The sequence below is a fragment of the Cervus canadensis genome, chromosome X (genome assembly GCF_019320065.1).
Source record: "Cervus canadensis isolate Bull #8, Minnesota chromosome X, ASM1932006v1, whole genome shotgun sequence".
Lineage (NCBI taxonomy): Eukaryota > Metazoa > Chordata > Mammalia > Artiodactyla > Cervidae > Cervus > Cervus canadensis.
This window is the reverse complement of record NC_057419.1, coordinates 137,985,787-138,004,912: the sequence shown is the minus strand read 5'-3', so window position 1 is coordinate 138,004,912 and position 19,126 is coordinate 137,985,787. Positions and strand designations below refer to the sequence as shown.

At 38.5% G+C, this 19,126-nt stretch overlaps 2 protein-coding genes across 7 annotated transcripts in view; one reads left to right on the top strand and one right to left on the bottom strand.

The window, feature by feature from the left end:
* Nucleotides 1–8,485, bottom strand: PSMD10 (proteasome 26S subunit, non-ATPase 10). Of its 2 annotated transcripts, none has more exons than XM_043457823.1 (5): nucleotides 8,262–8,485; nucleotides 5,902–6,000; nucleotides 4,620–4,766; nucleotides 4,353–4,519; nucleotides 1–1,636 (listed from the first exon to the last, which is right to left on the bottom strand). In XM_043457823.1, the coding sequence occupies exons 1-5, from the start codon at nucleotides 8,373–8,375 to the stop codon at nucleotides 1,483–1,485; spliced, it is 681 nt and encodes a 226-aa protein (XP_043313758.1). In that variant the 5' UTR covers nucleotides 8,376–8,485; the 3' UTR covers nucleotides 1–1,482. The 2 variants fall into 2 exon arrangements, with proteins under 2 accessions (XP_043313758.1, XP_043313759.1); XM_043457824.1 differs by having other exon boundaries at nucleotides 4,432–4,519.
* ATG4A (autophagy related 4A cysteine peptidase) overlaps nucleotides 6,111–19,126 on the top strand; it is a 75,646-nt gene continuing 62,630 nt past the window's right edge. For 2 of the 5 annotated variants that reach the window (XM_043457822.1, XM_043457818.1), the window contains exon 1: nucleotides 8,468–8,683. In XM_043457822.1, the coding sequence (XP_043313757.1) occupies nucleotides 8,674–8,683 (10 nt within the window). In that variant the 5' untranslated portion in view covers nucleotides 8,468–8,673. Of the gene's footprint in view, nucleotides 6,134–8,467; nucleotides 8,684–19,126 lie in introns of those variants that run through there. The other 3 variants (XM_043457820.1, XM_043457817.1, XM_043457819.1) reach the window with 2 other exon arrangements.

Below are 19,126 nucleotides of genomic sequence, written 5' to 3'. Positions count from 1 at the left end.
TTCCATCTGTATTGTTTATTAAAGAATTAAGATGAGTTTTCTTTTACATTCATAAAACTTACTACCTCAGACAAAAAGACTCAGCACTTATGAATACCTTCAGGCCTAACAGGCTCTATTAGATACAACTTTACTCTGTTATCACGCTAAAAACATTAGCAAGAAATTATTTCCCATCATCAATTCTATCTCTCGCATTCAATAAACAAAGTCTAGTTCTATAAGAATATGCTTCCCTGATTAATAACTGTAAAGCTTAGCACTCAAAATACTTATGTAAAAGGGTTTGCATATCAACAACACATTTGTGTTTACAAAACTCATTTTAGATACCAGTCATTAAGTTTCTGACCTCAAATTAATTGAAGGTTGTGGACTCACTTGGATTACTTATTTCAAGCAATATTTGCAGCATAAAATTCAAATAAAAAATAATTAGAAGAGTCACTTGGAGTTCATTAGATTTTATGGCTAGTAATCATTTAAAATGTTTCCCTAAATTGAGATCAAGTTTATACTTATTAATTTTCTTTTGCTCCAATTTAATTAGCAATTCAGAAGATTTTTACATATTTTAGCTGCAGTTCAAGCTTCACTAATTTTACTGACTTTAGAGCTACCAAAAATTTAAAAAGTATCTTTATAAAGCCTTTAAAGGCTTAAGTGAGTATCTAACTGATTTGAAAGAAGAATCAGGAGATTCAGCATTTTATTTTTTTAGCTACTGAAATACAAATCAAAATTCGTTTTTGTTATACATCATGGTAACAAAATTGACATTCTTTTCAATATGGTGTGATTTAATATAGGTACTTTAAAATTTTCTTTTTAAAAACAATACATTTTACTTTGGAGGGAAACAGCTCATTAAAAAAGACACTGGTACCCAAGTGATTATATTTTATTATTTTAGTGTTTATGAATGCCAAACTTGGACAGGATCCCCGAACCGAAAACTTGGTCCTCACAAGATGTAAGTATTCCTCCGATAACGAAAACAAATTAAACCGTACTGTCGGAAAAAACAGAAATATGTGGCATAGGCTTCTGAGTGATCTTGAAAAATGAGTTACGATGTGTTTCAACTGTATGGAGGAACATTCTCGCATCTACCTAGAAACATTTGGCAAAACAATTGGCCTGGTGCTACTGGGGTTGTTCTGCCTCAAAGGGGGATAGAGGGTGCATGATAGGGTGCTTAAGACTCACAACAGCCACAGAATCACTTGCACAGAATTAACCAAAATTCAATACAGAATAATATAAAAGAGTAGAACAATGTCAACAGTTATTCAATGCCTGGAAAGCAAGTTGTAAGCTAAGAACAAATAACTTGGCAGGAACAATAGTAAACATGTTTATAAGACGGGAGATGAAAAAACTTCGTCATTCATAGATGATGTCTTGTGCACAAGTACATTAGTTACCAGTACATTAGGGAACAGCCACAAAACTAACAAAGTAAGACTAAATCCAAGCTGCTTAGCTTTCCACCATTCTCTTGAGTATTAAACCCAGCCCACCTTTGGCCACTTGCAGAGGTGTTTTTTCTTCTTTATTCTCAATGTAAATGCTTGCTCCTTGGGACACCAGCAGTTTTGCTTCTTCCACTCTCTCTTCATCACAGGCTAAGTGTCTGAAATGAAGGACCACAGAGATTGATTAATCATTTCCAATTCTGTGTAATGGTTAGGAGTTCTTGACAGGTAGTCTAAACTGCATATGGTCGTGTGATGTTGGAAAGTTATTTAATCTTGAAAGGAAAATCTATTTCCATGGAGAAGAGTGTTTATAAGTTAAAATTCAGTGGAATATAGCTTTATAATCTCAGATCATAAATAACAATTCTGACCCTATTACAACAAAAGTTATCTAAATGCCAGCCTAAGGAACAATGCCCTCATTTTATGGAGATTAGTAGGTTACACCAAACACATATAATTCTGGGTTAGAATTTAGAAAAACCTCTATACATAATCTGCTAATAGAAACTTGGGTGGTTTAAATATTGGAAAAGCAGTCTACAAAAATTTTTATGTCACCTGATTTTTATAGGCACTTTGTAGGTTAACAAGGTATTATTATCACCATTTTACAGTTGAAATTGTAACAGAGGTTAAAGTCTTTGTATATGATGACGACATGGCTGAGCAGTAAGTTGGGCGGGGGTGGGGGTGGGGACCTTGTGAGGCACTTAACAGTTTACCAGGTAGAGTACTATACACTTAACATGTTATTTTATTTAACCTTAGGGAGGAAGGAATTTTACACATCTCATATTACAGATAAGAAAATTAGACTCAGGAAAGTTAAATAACTTCTCCAAGTTATTTAATGCAAGTATTTAATATAGCTGTTAAGTGGCTGAGTTTGGATAGCGCAAATAGCATCTAACTATTCCTTAATCTTTGGCTCTTCCCAGGGCCCAACACTGCCTGTGACTCCTAAATTTCCTCCAGGCCACCCTCCCTTTCTTATTTGGAGAAAAGGGCTAGAACATGCATGTTTTTCTAAATAAAGCCACTCAGAACTACAGAGAAAAATTTTAAAACAGAGTTAAGAAAACAATACTTTTAAGAAAATTGAATCTTACTCTGGACTAAGAAGAAGACTCATAGAATTTCTGGTTCAAAAAAGTCACCATATAATAAGGCATAAAAGTGGCCAAGTACTGTAGAAGAAATATCAAGGTAGAGGATGGCTTCAGGTCATACATAATCAATGCCAGATGCATTTGAGTTAAATGAAAAACAGTAACTAAACCAAACCAATGCAATGTTTTTTTTTTGTAAAACAGTAATAAAATACAGGTGACTTAAGTGTACATAGTATAATCAGTGTTAGTCACTCAGTTGTGTTTGACTCTTTGTGATCCTGTGGACTATAGCCCACCATGCTCCTCTGTCCATGGGATTTCCCAGGCAAGAATACTGGAGTGAGTAGTCATTTCCTTCTCCAGGGGATCTTCCCGACTCAGGGATCAAACCTGGGTCTCCTGCATTGTAGGCAGATTCTTTACCATTTGTGCCACCAGGGAAGCCCAAAAGATATAAAGAAACTGGATCTGCAATGAAAATGCCTAAGTTCTTGATTGTAGTGTGTGAAAGTATATTAGTTGCTATGTCGTGTCCGACTCTTTCAACCCCATGGAATGTAGCCTGCCAGGCTCCTCTGTCCATGGAATTCTCCAGGCAAGAATACTGGAGTGGGTAGCCATTCCCTTCTCCAGGGGATCTTCCTGACCCAGGGATTGAACCTGGGTCTCCTGCATTACAGGCAGATTCTTTACCATCTAGGCCACCAGGAAGCCCCAAAATACAGGTAAATATTTATCTAACTTCAGGGTGAGGAAGCATTTTCTAGCTATGAGGGAAGATTAATAGATCTGACTATATAGAAGTTGAAAACTTCTGTTATTTCAAAAAATAATAAACAAAATTTAAAGACAAACTGGGAAAATATTTTCAACTAGCATGGAAGAATGTTAATATTTGTACTATGTCAAGGATATGCAAATGACTCAGTAAAAATAAATTAATCTTCCAAAAGGAAACAGAGAAAGGGATATAGAAAGCTATAATTTAGAGAAGAAATATAGTCATAGGCACTAAAAATGTTTAGCTTCCTTGATAGTAAGAAAATGCAAGTTACAACTCTGAAACACCATTTTTCCTATAAGAAAAGGATATTTTTTGTGTTGGAGAGGGGTAATAGGCACTCTCCAACTGCTGTTGGAAGGAGGCAATAATACAACTTCTCTGAAAGTAATTTGGGAATACACAGCAACTGTTTTAAAATGTGTATCTGTTGACCCAACAATCCTAGTTCTACACTAAGATACTAATCAGCAATATGGCCAAAGGTTTTCATATAAAGTTTGATCAATGCAGCATTATTTATAATAGTGGAAAACTCAAAAAAGCTTAAATATACAGTAATAGAGGAATTATTAAATTCTGGCACATCCATAAAATAGCGTTGTGTATAGGCATTCAAAATCACTTTAGAAATATTTATTAACATTGGAAAATGCTTACAGTATGAGGTAAAAAGCACAAGATATGAAACTACATACACAATATGGTTCCAATTTTAAAAAAAAGCATATGTAAAGTATGCATATTTACATATAAAAGACAGGGAAGAAATACATTAAAATGTTATCAGTGGTTATTTCCGGGTGGCAAGCTGATAGGCACTTTGAATTTTTATCTTTATACTTTTATGTATTTTCAATTTTTTTTTGGCCATAAACATGTATTATAAGCAGAATTAAAAAAAATAATGTGTAAGAATTAGTGCAAGAGGGCTAACGTCAGGTAGAATACAAATGACTGCTACTCGTCACTTACAGAGGAGTGTTACCCTCAGTGTCTTGGATGTTTGTGGAAGCTTTGTAGTACAGAAGAATATGAATCATCTTCAAGTTACCCTTGGCTGCTGCCCGGTGCATTGCTGTGGCCTCATAATGGTCCTTAGCGTCTGGATTAGCTCCACCTTCCAGTAACATCACAGCAATCTGGGAAGATGTAAAAGAAAACAATGCAGATATCTGTTAATATTTGTGTTTGCGTAGAGGTTTAGAACTCAAAAGCAGCAGCCTAGGAATGGAACCCTACCTCATGCCTGTTTTTGGAAGCCGCATAATGTAGGGGAGTACAGCCATTTTGATTGACAGCATTCACTTGAGCACCTTTTCCCAGAAGGGCTTTGACAATCTCATCTCTGCCAGCAGAAGCAGCAATATGAAGAGGAGACCAACCTGCCTGTAAAAGAGGTGGACGGACACAAACAAGGCAGAAAAGTCACAGGGATTAATGCCAACATTAAGACAGGGTTTACAGAGCTGTGTATGAAAGGTTTTAAAAAAATATATTCTTTCTCTTTCCCTCATTAAGCACTGCAGGATATTTGGAAATCAGATACATACAAAAGAAAAGCATCCATAATTCTGTAACATGGAGACTACCTAAGTCTAACTCTAATGTGTTTTTAAATAGGGATCATAGGATATCAAGCTCCGTTAAGTTGTATTTTCCACAATTTCCACTTATCATCATGTTGTAGGAATTTTTCTGTCATTCTTTGGAATCATAACTTTATTGACTGCATACTATTATGTGGACATACATACTGTGCTCAACTGTTCCTCCATTATTTTTCTTTTTTTGCCATTAAGAATATTACTTCCTCAAGCATCCTTGAAAAGGAACCTGCTTATAAAAAGTTTTCACCCTTATTCTTCAGAAAGTGAAAGTGAAAGTCACTCAGTTGAGTCCGACTCTTTGCGATCCCATGGACTATACAGTCCATGGAATTCTCCAGGCCAGAATACTGGAGTGGGTAGCCGTTCCCTTCTCCAGGGGATCTTCCCAACCCAGGATCAAACCCAGGTCTCCCGCAGTGCAGGCAGATTCTTTATCAGCTGAGCCACAATAGAAGCCCAAGAATACTGGAGTGGGTAGCCTATCCCTTTTCCAGCAGATCTTCCCAATCCAGGAATCGAACCGGGGTCTCCTGCAAGAAGTCTTACCCTAATATAACTAGTACTATTGCACTAAATCTCTATATAACAAAAAAGGTTCTAGGCCCTCATTCTAATATCTAGGCACTATTTACCAAAAAGTTTTTAACATAATAAAAAAGGGTTTGTAGTCTCTTAGTGGTCATTGCAATAAGACTTGATCTGCATGCTTACCTTAAATTACAGGCTATGAGTGGCAAAATTAACATTCTGAAATAATGCTACCACCAGTCCTGTATTTGGTCACTGGTGCCATGCTGCAACTTCCTAGTCATAAACGTTAAAATTTGTTTGTGACTTTAATTCTTGGGCTTCAGTAAACACCAGTCTGGACTCTAAAGATAACAGGGAATTTATCAACTCTGCCTAGTACTCACATCATCTTTATCATTCACTGGCACTCCAAGCTGCAGCAAGAATTCAACAATTTCTGTATGTCCAGCTGAGCATGCCCAATGCAATGCTGTTCTGCTGTCCTACACGGGAAACAGAGAAGCAGTAATTCTTGAAAAGAAGTAGAAGAACTAAGACAAGAAAGCAGAACATATTAATCCTGAGCCAGTGAACATACGGTTTGGAAACAAGAAATGGAGAGGACTGGATCCTCAGGTAGGTAACCTTAAACTACATTACTTATATAAGAGAGCCTAAGGTTTTAGTACCATGCGGAGAATACATTGATGAATGTAGGTAATTCTGGGTAGAATAGACCCATGAAAGCAATAGAGCAAAAAACTTACTTCAGTGCTTTGGCAGCAATAGAACTTTGGCTATGTACATATTTTTATGTCAGGCACTGTGCTAAAAATTTTACGTCTATCATCTCCTGTAATCCCCATGATCCTATATAGTATATATTATCCCCATTTTACAGATTAGGGAACTAAGATTCCTCAAGGTAAGCAGCTTGACCAAGGTCAGATAGCTAGCAAATGTTAGGACACAAGCCTGAATTTTCTAGATGCTCTAGAAAGAACAAGTGAATCTTATGGAAAGGAAATGTTCATAAAACTAGTTGAGATTCCCTATACAGCCATTTTAAAAACATACTACACACAGAATTAGAAAGCAACATTATTTTTTAAAAATAAGCTAGAAAGGAGTTAGTCATGTTTCTCAAAAAGAATTTCTCGCTCTTATTTTTTTTTTGCAGTGACTGCTATATTTCTTAGCTCTGTGCAAAAGAAAACAGTATTATAAGCTTTATTACAAAAATTTCAAACTCATATAAAAATAGGCCAATCACTTACATTGTACAAATGTTTTCTAACATTTGCTTCATTTTTTTTTTCTTAAAGAGATTTTAAAAAACAAATCTTAAATATCATGACTTTTCATCCCTAAATATTTGAGTGTCTAAAAAACACTTTGTTGTTTAGTCCGTAAGTCCTGTCCAACTCTTTTGTGACTCCATGGACTGTAGCCTGCCAGACTTCTTTGTCCATGGGATTTCCCAGCCAAGAATACTGGGTTGCCATTTCCTTCTCCAAAAAAATACTTTACTACATAGCTATTACACTGCTTAAAATTAACTCTAACTCCTTTATAACATCAAATACCCAGTCTGTATTCAGATTTCCCCAACAGTACCCCAAATGTCTTTTTGCAGTTAGCTTGTTTTCAATCAGGATCCATACAAGGTCCACAAGTTCCAACAATTGTTTAAGTCTTTTGATCCTGAATAGTTTCTCCCCTTTTTATGCCATTGATTTGATGAAGAATGGTTAGAAGTATTATTAAATCTTAATTTTGTTAAATTAAATCTAAAGTATTAAACACTACCAGACCAAACTAAAAGGCAAACTAGGAAAAGGGATTTTTCCTAGCAACAAAGGAAAGTTCCAGAGAAGTCTCCCGACTTCTAATTCTCTTCCCAAAGACACAAAATGGAGATTTTTAATTATGTGACACTGTCTTGCTAGTGCTTAGCACGGTGCCTGTCAAACAGGAAGCAATCTATAAATGTTTGTTGGCTTACTGAGGGCACCATGAATCTTTCTAGAAACTCAGGGTGAACGCATGAGGGTTCCTTAAGTAGGAGAGCAGAAAGAAACATTTCCCAAGGTCCACTCTCTTTTGTTTCGGTTCTGCCTAAACTGCCCATTCATCCTCCAGGGAAACCTCTCTCATTCTTCAAGATAAGTCGATCTTCCCTCCTTTGCAAAGCCTTTAGGGTTACAAGATTCGGCTTTTCTAAGCCAGATTAAATCAGGTCCTTCCATGATATGTTCTGAAAGCACCACGTCAACTTCTCTCCCGAAGAATACCACATTTAGAATCGGACATATGATTTGGGATTATTTTATACACGTCTGCTCCTTCCAGTAACTGCCTGACACACAAGAGGCGTTCAGTTACACATGTTGCCTCGAATAAAATCACTAATAAAAGCAAAGAAATCCATTTCAAAAATCCAAAAAAACTTTCCTTCTCACAGATGCCTCAAAGATTGGGCATTTCTGAGAAATGAGCTAAACGTTCTAGAAATATCCAAAATACAGCGAGCTAAGTACCGGGCCAAAGGGGGAGGGGGGGAAACATTGGCGGTTTGCGAGGCTAGATCGGGCCGCTCTATCCCGAGTCCTGAGGTGACCCAGGGGTAAGGATGGGGAGGCGGGGGCGGGAATCCCGCCCTCTCGGAACCGGCCTCCCCCTGGACTGGGCAGGGCTGCGCAGCCACGTTGTCGCCGCCGCCGCCGCCGCCGCCGCCTGAGGAGAGGGTCCAGCGCTGCTTTACCTGGTCAGTCCTAGTGGCCAGGGACTTATCCGCCAGGATCCTCTCTTTTAATTCCTCCAGCTTCCCGGTGTAGGCCAGGTTGCAGACCATTAGGTTAGACACACACCCCTCCATTTCGCTTTCCCAGGATCACGGGGCAGCCAGACCCACCACCTCCTCACTTCGCAGGCTCCGAGTGCCAATCACAAGAGCCCGTAGAGCTCCACCAATCACCATCCTCTCGTCTTCCGTTGCTTTTCCCATCGCAGGGCGCCTCTGGGAATTGCAGTCTGAGCGCAGTTCCGGGCAGGGAGGCGCCTTCGCCACTCTCCCTGACTCTGCCCCTAGCGGCGCGGAACTACGAGTCCCAGGGTCCCTTGCGGCCACCGTAGTCAAGTGGCCGGTGGAATTGGCCCAGGATGACAGCTGGAGAATGGAGTCAGGTATGGGGAGCGGCTTCGTGTAGAACCGGGGTGGGTGGTCGCTGTTGGGGCACTAAGTCGGTGACGCGAAATGGGTGCGGGGTCATGGCAAGAGAGTTATGGGAGCCAAAAAAGTCCTGTCCTGGGGGCCCTGACCTGCAGTGGTAAGCGGAAGGGAAGACGGTAAGCAGCTGAGTATTACCTCTTGAGCTCGAACCAGTGCCTGCGGCCACCCTCCCCATCGCTCCTGCTGCTGCCAAAGGATTGGAAGGAAGTAGGGGTTATTTATGCTGACATTTCGGTGGAGTGGCATTAGGGCAGAATTCTGCCACAACAGTGATAGCATATGACACTAAGGTGATGTGCCAGGGTGATGCCAAAGGCAGGGTGTGATGCCATAGGAGCCACTTGATATCTAAGAGATCTCACGGAGTCCATGGCGTGGTGACATAACAACCTGAGGGTCATCTTGACTCTTTCTATAGTGTTGACTCTTTAATATCACCATAATAAAGGTGACATCGAGGTTTTGCTAGACTATTAAGCTAATAGTGTTTCTATTTGTGGGAATCCTAAATAGTGCCACAGCAAAAGAGATGCACGGCTTATCCTTTATAGGGGATATCCAGACTGGCATCATACCATAGCTAAATATGATAAGAATATACTCAATAAAGAGACTGATTATATTTACCCTGTTATGGTGTAGAACAGGGCTTGGCAACTTTTCTGTGAAGAGCTACATAGTAAATATCTTTAGACTTTGTCAGTCAAAAGGCAAAATTATAGGATCTATGCTAAGGAAGGACAGGCTTCCCCGGTGGCTCAGATGGTAAAGAATCTGTCTGCAATGCAGGAGACCGTGGTTAGATCCCTGGGTCAGAAAGATCCCGTGGAGAAGGGAGTGGCTACCCATTCCAGTATTTTTGCCTCCAGAGTTCCACGGACATGGGGTTACAAAGAGACGGACAGGACTGAGCACCTAATATACTAAGGGCATTATGCCAAAACTAGGTAATGATAACAATACACTCAAGAAGGAGACTGATTATATTTATCCTGTAATATTGTAGAACAGAGTTCCCTAAAGAACCAGATAGTAGGCTCTGTGGGCTAAAAAACAAAATCGAAGATAATGTGTAGGTACTTATATGACAAAGGAGAAAACAAATTTCAGCAAATGTTTATTGATAAAATTCATAGTAATAATAATTGAGCATTTATTTTAGGTAATACAGGACAACTAATGAGAATAATGAAATTCTTTTTGGGGGATAACATTTTGTTTATTTGGGGCTAATATTATTCTCTGTTATCGAAATAGTTTCAAATGTTCATGTTAATGCTCATCTGTAACGAGATTTTACACATTTCATCTTTATAAATGTCTTTTCACACAGATAGGTATGAATGCACAAACATATTCTTGTTATTTTTTAGTTAAATTTCAGAATAGTGTGAGGTTTATGGAAAAGTTGGAAAGATAATGCAGAATTCCTGTGTATTCCTCATCCAGTTTCCCCTACTCTTCCTTTCCTATTTTTAATAACTTTGTTAGGATATATTTTTCATATCATAAAATTCACCCATTTCAAGTGTATAGTTCAATATTTTTAGTAACTTTACTGAATGATGCAACCATAATCATGTTTTAGAACATTTTCACTTCCCCGCTAAATCCCTCATACTCATTTATTTACAGTTCTTTCCCACTCCCAACTCCAGGTAACCACTGATCTATTTTCTGTCGCTATAAATTTGCATATTCTGGACATTTCATCTGAATTAAATCAAGTAAGAAGTGGTCTTTTATGCCTGTCTTCTTTCACTTAGCATATTTTTGAGATTCCTCCATACTATAGCATGTACCAGTACTTCATTAATTTTTATTGCCAAATAATATTACATTATATGGCTATAACACATTCTGTCTGTCTGCTTACTAGACATGTAGGTTGTTTCCAGTTTTTGGCTATTAAGAATAACGCCACTAAGGACATTGGTGTGCAAGTCTGTGTGGACAAATGTTTTCATTTTCTTTGATAGGAACATAAGGGTGGAATGACTGGATCATATGGCAAATTTATCTTTAACTTTATAAGAAACTACAAAACTATTTTCCAAAGCGGTGGCACTGTTTTGCATTTCTGCTAGCAATGTATGAGGGTTTCTGTTTCTCCACCTCCTCACCTACATTTGTTGTTGTCTGTTTTTTTGTTTTAGCCATTCTGAATATATGTGAAATGATATGTCTTTGTGGTTGTAATTTGTACTTCCTTAAAGACTAATGACGATGAGCATGTTTTCATTTACTTATTAAAACATACATACCTCTTTTCCATTTTTAAATTGAATTATTGTCTTTACTGACTTTTTATTGTTGAATTGTAAAAATTATTTATACATTGTGGATACAAGTCTCTGTAGATACATGGTATGTGGATATTTTGTCCCACTCTGTTACTTGTCTTTTCATTTTCTTAATGATGCAAAAAATTAAAATTTTGATGAGATATAATTTATCCTTTTTTTCTTTTATGAGATGTGCTTTTGGTGTTGTACACTTTTAAAAACTCTACAATTTATTGTTACTAGTATTTAGAGGTGTATTTAGAGGTGTGTTATCATCACCACAGTATTATTTTTGAAACATTTCCATTACCTTGTGCCCCTTTTCACTTACACCCCATATCCACTCACAGGTCTGGGCAACCACTAATTAATTTTTTGTCTCTATGGATTTTCATTTGACGAGATTTCATATAAATAGAATCATACAATGTGTATGAATCATACAAAAATCTTTTGTGTTTAGCTTCTTTCACTTAGCATAAGGTTTCTAAAGTTTTTCCAAATTGTAGTATGTATCAATACTTCATTTTAATGGCTAAATAATATTCCGCTATATGACTTTCCATATTTTACTTATCCATTCATCAGTTGGTTGGCTTCTGCCTTTTGGTTATTATGAATAATGCTGCTATAAACATTCATGTACATGTTTCTGTGCAGATATATGCTTTCATTTCTCTTGGTACCTACCTAGGAGTAGAATTGCTGGGCCATATGAAATTCTATGTTTAAATTTGTGAGGAACTGCCAGAATTTACCAAAGTGACTGTATATTTTCCCCTCCCATTAGCAATGTATACTATTCTCCTCTACATCTTTACCAACACTTGTTAATGTCTATTTTTTTTATTACAGCCATTCTAGTGGGTGCAAAGTGTTATCTCATTGTGATTTTGTTGTTTTGATTTGTAACAGCATGGAAAGTGTATAAAGCGTGTTGGCATCACTTATGATTCAAACAGTGTTAGCTGTTGAAATGACTTTCCTACTGTATAAGTTTCACATATAAGTGCTCTTTTGCCTTGGAATTTTAGGTTGAATTAATTAAGAAACATTATCAAGTCTGGAGGAAAAGCTAATGTCCAGGGCCATTTGGTGTTTGGTATGAGTGGGTGAAGGCAGTTCTAACAGGTGAAAAAATGTAAAAGTCATTCATACCTTCCTTACCATAAGGAAAATACAAAATGGACCTAATTTGACTTGCCAGATGTAGCTTGCTAATGGCTGGTGTATAGTGAAAGTGTCCTGTATTTAGTAGGTGTTCAATAAATATCCAGTTGATTTCAGAGGTACAGAAGGCCTGTTGTGTGGTACTCACAAAGGATTGGGTATAGTAACATTTTACTATAATAATACATCAATAAATTGGATTTGATTGCCAGAAACAGCTGGAGACAAACTCCAAGTGCCCCTACTACTGAGTGACTTGTTCAGGTAACCTTTTATAGATGGTGTGTTGTGCTTTTAAATTATTTGATATGACTGGGTGGTTAGCTTTCAATTCTGAATCCCTTAAGGACAAGGGTAAGGTATTCTTTCACTTTTTGAAAGCTGCAAGACAAATAGATCTCTAAGGGAGAAGATGTCTTCTCTTTTGTTACTGTCCCCAAGTATGGAGGAACAGTGTGGTTACTGTTTATTTATCAAAAGTCAAAGGGGTGCCCTGTTAGGGATGGACTCCCTTGCTACTTGTACAATTGAATATTCCCTTTTCTATTGGCCATCTAGAGTTTAGGTACTAGAACAAGTCAAATCCATCATCTGGACTTCAAGAATAATATTTACAGATCACATATGTCAGGTATTGCACTTTTCTCATTTAGTCTTTCACAACAACCCTTTGAGGGAGTTTCCATATTCCCGAGTCCCCACCTTAAAAAAAAAAGAAAAAGAAAAAAAGGAGAATACAGGCACAGAGAAGCAAAATAGCATGCTTGAGGTCCCACAACTTGGCAAAGGTTGGAGCTAAAATGGTAATCCAGTGCTATTCTACCCTAAAACCCTAGCACTTGACCACTGCAACATACTGCTCAGTATTGCTGAAGATAAAATTATGTGTAAATGAAAACCTCAGATAATGCAATACTAATTCCTGTCAGAGCTCTTTGGGCTGTAACACTACCTATGATTGTGGGGAAATGACGTTTTTCATGCTCTAGAGCAACACTTTTTTCTAGAGAACTTTTTGTGATGATGGAAAAGTTCTATATCTAAGCTGTTCTGATATGGTAGCCATTAGTCACACTGAACACTTGAAATGTATCTGGGAACTACATTTTAAATTTGATTTTAATTTTAAAAATTTAAATAGCTTCATATGGCTAGTGGTTATCATTTTGTGTCCAAGGTGGGAGAGGCAGGTTTCCCCTATTTGCTCCTTTCTAATTATCACTAAAAATTTTACCCAGTGCAAATATTCTTTCCCTACCACAGCTGGAAATGAATATAATCTGTAGTGAAACAAACTTGAGGACATCCTACACAGAGCATACACAAATCAATTAACTGTATGACAGTCATAGGAATATGAAACTTCTTCATTCCCACCACTTACTAGATAAAGTTTGAACAACTAATCTGAAGACACTTCACGAATGATTTTTTCATTGTTTGCAGAATTTTTTCATTGTTTGTTTATGTGACTAATTGTAAGCAATTCATAATAGCCAGTTGGCTGGTTTACGATGAGGTATTTTAATCTGTGGCTCTAATATTTTTTAACTCATGTTTTAATCCTACAGATAAAAATGATCTTGGTATTATACGTAACTGGCCTATGCAAATCTTCCCCATTTAAAATCTCTCTTCATAAAACTGCATGTTGTTATAGGCTATTATTATAAAATATTTTATTTACTTGCTCTTTGGGTTTTAGCTTCCACACTCTTGTTTTCTGAGTTATTTGCTTTATAAGTGGTTTATTTTTTAACTTATGATACATAATGAAGGATTCCCAAGAAGTTGCCAAAACAGTACAGAAATGCTCCACATACTCTTCATCCTGTTTAGCCCAATCATTGCATTTTACATTATTATACTACAATATAAAAAAAAACTAGGAAAAAAAACTAGGAAACTGACACTGGAATGTTGTATATGTACAGGTCTATGTTGTTTTATCACTTGTGTAGATTTGTGCAACCATGATTGCAACCAAGATGTAGAAATATTCCTTCACTAGAGAGCTATCCCTTCATAGGCACACCTAACACCCCCATCATCCATAACCCCTGCCAAATATGAATTCGTTTTCCTACTCTATAATTTTGTCCTTTTGAGAATTTTATGTAAATGACGGCATAAAGAATGTGATTTTTCCAATTTTTTCTGCTTTGTTCAATGCTTGTGATCTATCCAAGTTGATACATGTATCAATAGTCTGTTCTTTTTTGCCGGTGAGGAGTGTTTCATGCTATGGATATACTACAGTTTGTTTAACCATTCACCTAATTAGGGACATTTTGGTTATTTCCATTTTGGGGCTGTCACAGATAAAACTATTATAAACATCTGAGTATAGAATTTGCACAGACATAACTTTCCAGTGGGCTTCCCTGGAGTTTCAGCGGTTAAAGGGTTCACCTGTAATGCGGGAGACTCTGGTATGATCCCTGGGTTGGGAAGATCCCCTGAAGGAGGACACAACTCGTTCCAGAATTCTTGCCTGGAGACTTCCATGGACAGAGGAGCCTGGCAGGCTACAGTTTATAGGGTCACAAAGAGTGCAACATGACTGAAGTGACTTTAGCACACACAACTTTCCAGCATTCTTGCCTGGATAATCCCATGGACAGAGGAATCTAGCAGGCTATAGTCCATGGAGTTGCAAAAAGTCAGACACCACTGGGCAACGGAGCACAACTTTCATTTGTCTGAGATATATGCCCAGGAAAGTCGTTTCTGGGTCATATCGTAAGTGTGCACATACCTAGTGGCTCAGTAGTAAAGAATCTGACTGCAATGCAGAAGCTGCAGTAGATGCAGGTTTGATCCCTGGGTTGGGAAAATCCCCTGGAGAAGGGCAAGGCAACCCACTCCAGTATTCTTGCCTGGAGAATCCCCATGGACAGAGGAGCCTCGAGGGCTACAGTCCATAGTGTTGCAAAGGGTCCGATATGACTGAAGCGACTTAGCATGCCTGCATGTGGCAAGTGTATGTTTAGTTTTTAAAGAAACTTTTCCAGAGTGGCTGTATAGCGTTTTACACTCCCATCAGTATATGAGACATCTGGTTTCTTTGCATCCTTGCCACTGTTGTCATTGTTTTTTATTTTATCCATTCTCGCATAGTGATATTGTTGCAGTCAAAATCTTGGTTTTCTCTGGCAACCAAAGCCAAATAAAAAAAATATGGAGAGTTTGGAGGAAATAGAAAGACGACTTTAATCTTCAACTGGCAGAGGGGAGATACAGCAGGCTCATGCCTTAAGAACTGTGCCCCCCTCCTTCCATGAGGAGTCTAGGGGCTTATATAAGATGAAGGCTTGCAGTCAGGGCTCGGCGATGAGGAACAAAGGTATAATGCTCTTGTATTCTTCTTCCATAGTAAACAAAAGATTCTGAAATGCAGTACTTGGATGCAATCTCAAAAACGACAGAATGATCTCTGTTCGTTTCCAAGGCAAACCATTCAATATCACGGTAATCCGAGTCTATGCCCCAACCAGTAACGCTGAAGAAGCTGAAGTTGAACAGTTCTATGAAGACCTACAAGACCTTCTAGAACTAACACCCAAAAAAGGTGTCCTTTTCATTATAGGGGACTGGAATGCAAAAGTAGGAAGTCAAGAAACACCTGGAGTAACAGGCAAATTTGGCCTTGGAGTACAGAATGAAGCAGGGCAAAGGCTAATAGAGTTCTGCCAAGAGAATGCACTGGTCATAGCAAACATCCTCTTCCAACAACACAAGAAGACTCTACACATGGACATCACCAGATGGTTGACACTGAAATCAGATTGATTATATTCTTTGCAGCCAAAGATGGAGAAGCTCTATACAGTCAGCAAAAACAAGACGGGAGCTGACTGTGGCTCAGATCATGAACTCCTTATTGCCAAATTCAGACTGAAATTGAAGAAAGTAGGGAAAACCACTAGGCCATTCAGGTATGACCTAAATCAAATCCCTTATGACTATACAGTGGAAGTGAGAAATAGATTTAAGGGATTAGATCTGATAGACAGAGTGCCTGATGAACTATTGATGGAGGTTCGTGACACTGTACAGGAGGTAGGAATCAAGACCATCCCCAAGAAAAAGAAATGCAAAAAAGCAAAATGGCTGTCTGAGGAGGCCTTACAAATAGCTGTGAAAAGAGGGAAGCAAAAAGCAAAGGAGAAAAGGAAAGATATACCCATTTGAATGCAGAGTTCCAAAGAATAGCAAGGAGAGATAAGAAAGACTTCCTCAGCAATCAATGCAAAGAAATAGAGGAAAGCAATAGAATGGGAAAGACTAGAGATCTCTTCAAGAAAATTAGAGATACCAAGGGAACATTTCATGCAAAGATGGGCTCCATAAAGGACAGAAATGGTTGGGACCTAACAGAAGCAGAAGATATTAAGAAGAGGTGGCAAAAATACACAGAACTGTACAAAAAAGATCTTCACGACCCAGATAATCACAATGGTGTGATCACTCACCTTGAGCCAGACATCCTGGAATGTGAAGTCAAGTGGGCCTTTGGAAGTATCACTACGAACAAAGCTAGTGGAGGTGATGGAATTCCAGTTGAGCTATTTCAGATCCTGAAAGATGATGCTGTGAAAGTGCTGCACACAATATGCCAGCAAATTTGGAAAACTCAGCAATGGCCACAGGACTGGAAAAGGTCAGTTTTCATTCCAATCCCAAAGAGAGGCAATGCCAAAGAATGCTCACACTACTGCACAATTGCACTCATCTCACATGCTAGAAAAGTAATGCTTAAAGTTCTCCAAGCCAGGCTTCAGCAATACATGAACCATGAACTTCCAGATTGTTCAAGCTGGTTTTAGAAAAGGCAGAGGAACCAGAGATCAAATTGTCAACATCTGCTGGATCATTGAAAAAGCAAGAGAGTTCCAGAAAAACATCTATTTCTGCTTTATTTACTATGCTAAAGCCTTTGACTATGTGGATCACAATAAACTGGAAAATTCTGAAAGAGATGGGAATACCAGACCACCTGACCTGCCTCTTGAGGAACCTGTATGCAGGTCAGGAAGCAACAGTTACAACTGGACATCGACCAACAGACTGGTTCCAAATAGGAAAAGGAGTACATCAAGGCTGTATATTGTTACCCTGCTTATTTAATTACATGCAGAGTACATCATGAGAAACGCTGGGCTGGAGGAAGCAAAAGCTGGAATCAAGACTGCTGGGAGAAATATCAATAACCTCAGATATGCAGATGAAGCCACCCTTATGGCAGAAAGTGAAGAAGAACTAAAGAGCCTCTTGATGACAGTGAAAGAGGAGAGTGAAAAAGTTGGCTTAAAGCTCAACATTCAGAAAACTAAGATCATGGCATCTGGTCCCATCACTTCATGGCAAACAGATGGGGAAACAGTGGAAACAGTGGCTGACTTTATTTTTCTGGGCTCCAAAATCACTGCAAATGGTGATTGCAGCCATGAAATAAAAAGACGCTTACTCCTTGGAAGGAAAGTTATGACCAACCTAGACAGCATATTAAAAAGCAGAGACATTACTTTGTCAACAAGGTCCATCTAGTCAAGACTATGGTTTTTCTAGTAGTCCTTTATGGATGTATGAGTTGTACTATAAAGAAAGCTGAGTGCCGAAGAATTGATGCTTTTGAACTGTGGTGTTGGAGAAGACTCTTGAGAGTCCCTTGGACTGCAAGGAGATCCAACCAGTCCATCCTAAAGGAGATCAGTCCTGGGTGTTCACTGGAAGGACTGATGTTGAAGCTGAAACTCCAATACTTTGGCCACCTGATGCAAAGAGCTGACTCATTGGAAAAGACCCTGATTATGGGAAAGGTTGAGGTCAGGAGGAGAAGGGGACGACAGGATGAGATGGCTGGATGGCATCACCAACTCAATGGACATGGGTTTGAGTGGACTCCAGGAGTTGGTGATGGCCAGGGAGGCTTGGTGTGCTGCAGTTCATGGGGTGCAAAGTGTCGGACACAACTGAGTGACTGAACTGACTGACTCTTCTTCCTCTTGCATCGTTTCAAAGAGTCATAGGCTGGTGTCAGGTAGCCCAGTAATTGAGTCAGGCAGTTCTGTAGTTCTGTGGCCTTCTTTCTGTAATGCAAAAAGAGAAAAGCTATCAGGGGTGGTCTGTGAAGAGTGTGCTGTAAATCATGACCAGATACATGATGTAATTAGCACAGAGTCAAAGGATAATAGGTGCAATATATAGCTCATGCAGAGTTAGGGGCAGAAAAACAGACTACAGATTAGGAACAGTTGAAGTAAAAACTAGGAATGACCAGGCTCGCTCATTGTTCCCTTTATCTTCTTTGTTCTCAGGAAAGGAAAAGAAAAAGCTCATTCCTCTTTTTTCCTTTTCCCTGCAGCATTATCTTATTTTGGTTTTATTTGTATTTCTCTAATAACTAATGATGGTCAGTATCTTTTTATGTGTTTATTTTCCATCACTATGCCTTTTTCAGTGAAATGTCTCCTCATGTCCTTTTCCCATTTTCTTTAAAAAGATTATTGAGGTAACATTGGTTCATAACATTGTATGTTTGGCATGTACAACATTTTATTTCTCTGTATATGGTAGCATGCTCACCCCCCAAAATCTCACTTCTATCACCATGCAGTTGACCCCTTTTACCCATTTTGCCCTCCCTCCACCCCTTCCCTTCTTGTAACCACTACTCTGTTTTCTGTTTCTATCTATTTGTTTATAGTTTCATTTGTTCTTTTTTTGCTGCAACACATGACATGGGGGGTCTTAGTTCCCCGACCAAGGATAAAACCCATGCCCTCGGCAGTGGAAGCCCAGATTCTTAACCACTGGATCACCAGGGAAGTCCATGTTCATTAATTTTGTTTGTTTGTTTATATGTTTCACATGTAAGTTAAATCATGCCATGTTTGTCTTTCTCCATCTGACTTATTTAATTTAGTGTAATACCCTCAA

Bases quoted from the DNA above. Each gene is read 5' to 3' on its own strand.
- PSMD10 (XM_043457823.1), bottom strand. From the start codon at position 8,375: ATGGAGGGGTGTGTGTCTAACCTAATGGTCTGCAACCTGGCCTACACC. The intron at 4,520-4,619 runs GTAGGGTTCCAT...ACATCTTCCCAG, and splicing joins CTTCCAAAAACAGGCATGAG to ATTGCTGTGATGTTACTGGA. The intron at 1,637-4,352 runs GTAAGTGACGAG...CCTTCATTTCAG, and splicing joins ACTGAGGGTAACACTCCTCT to ACACTTAGCCTGTGATGAAG.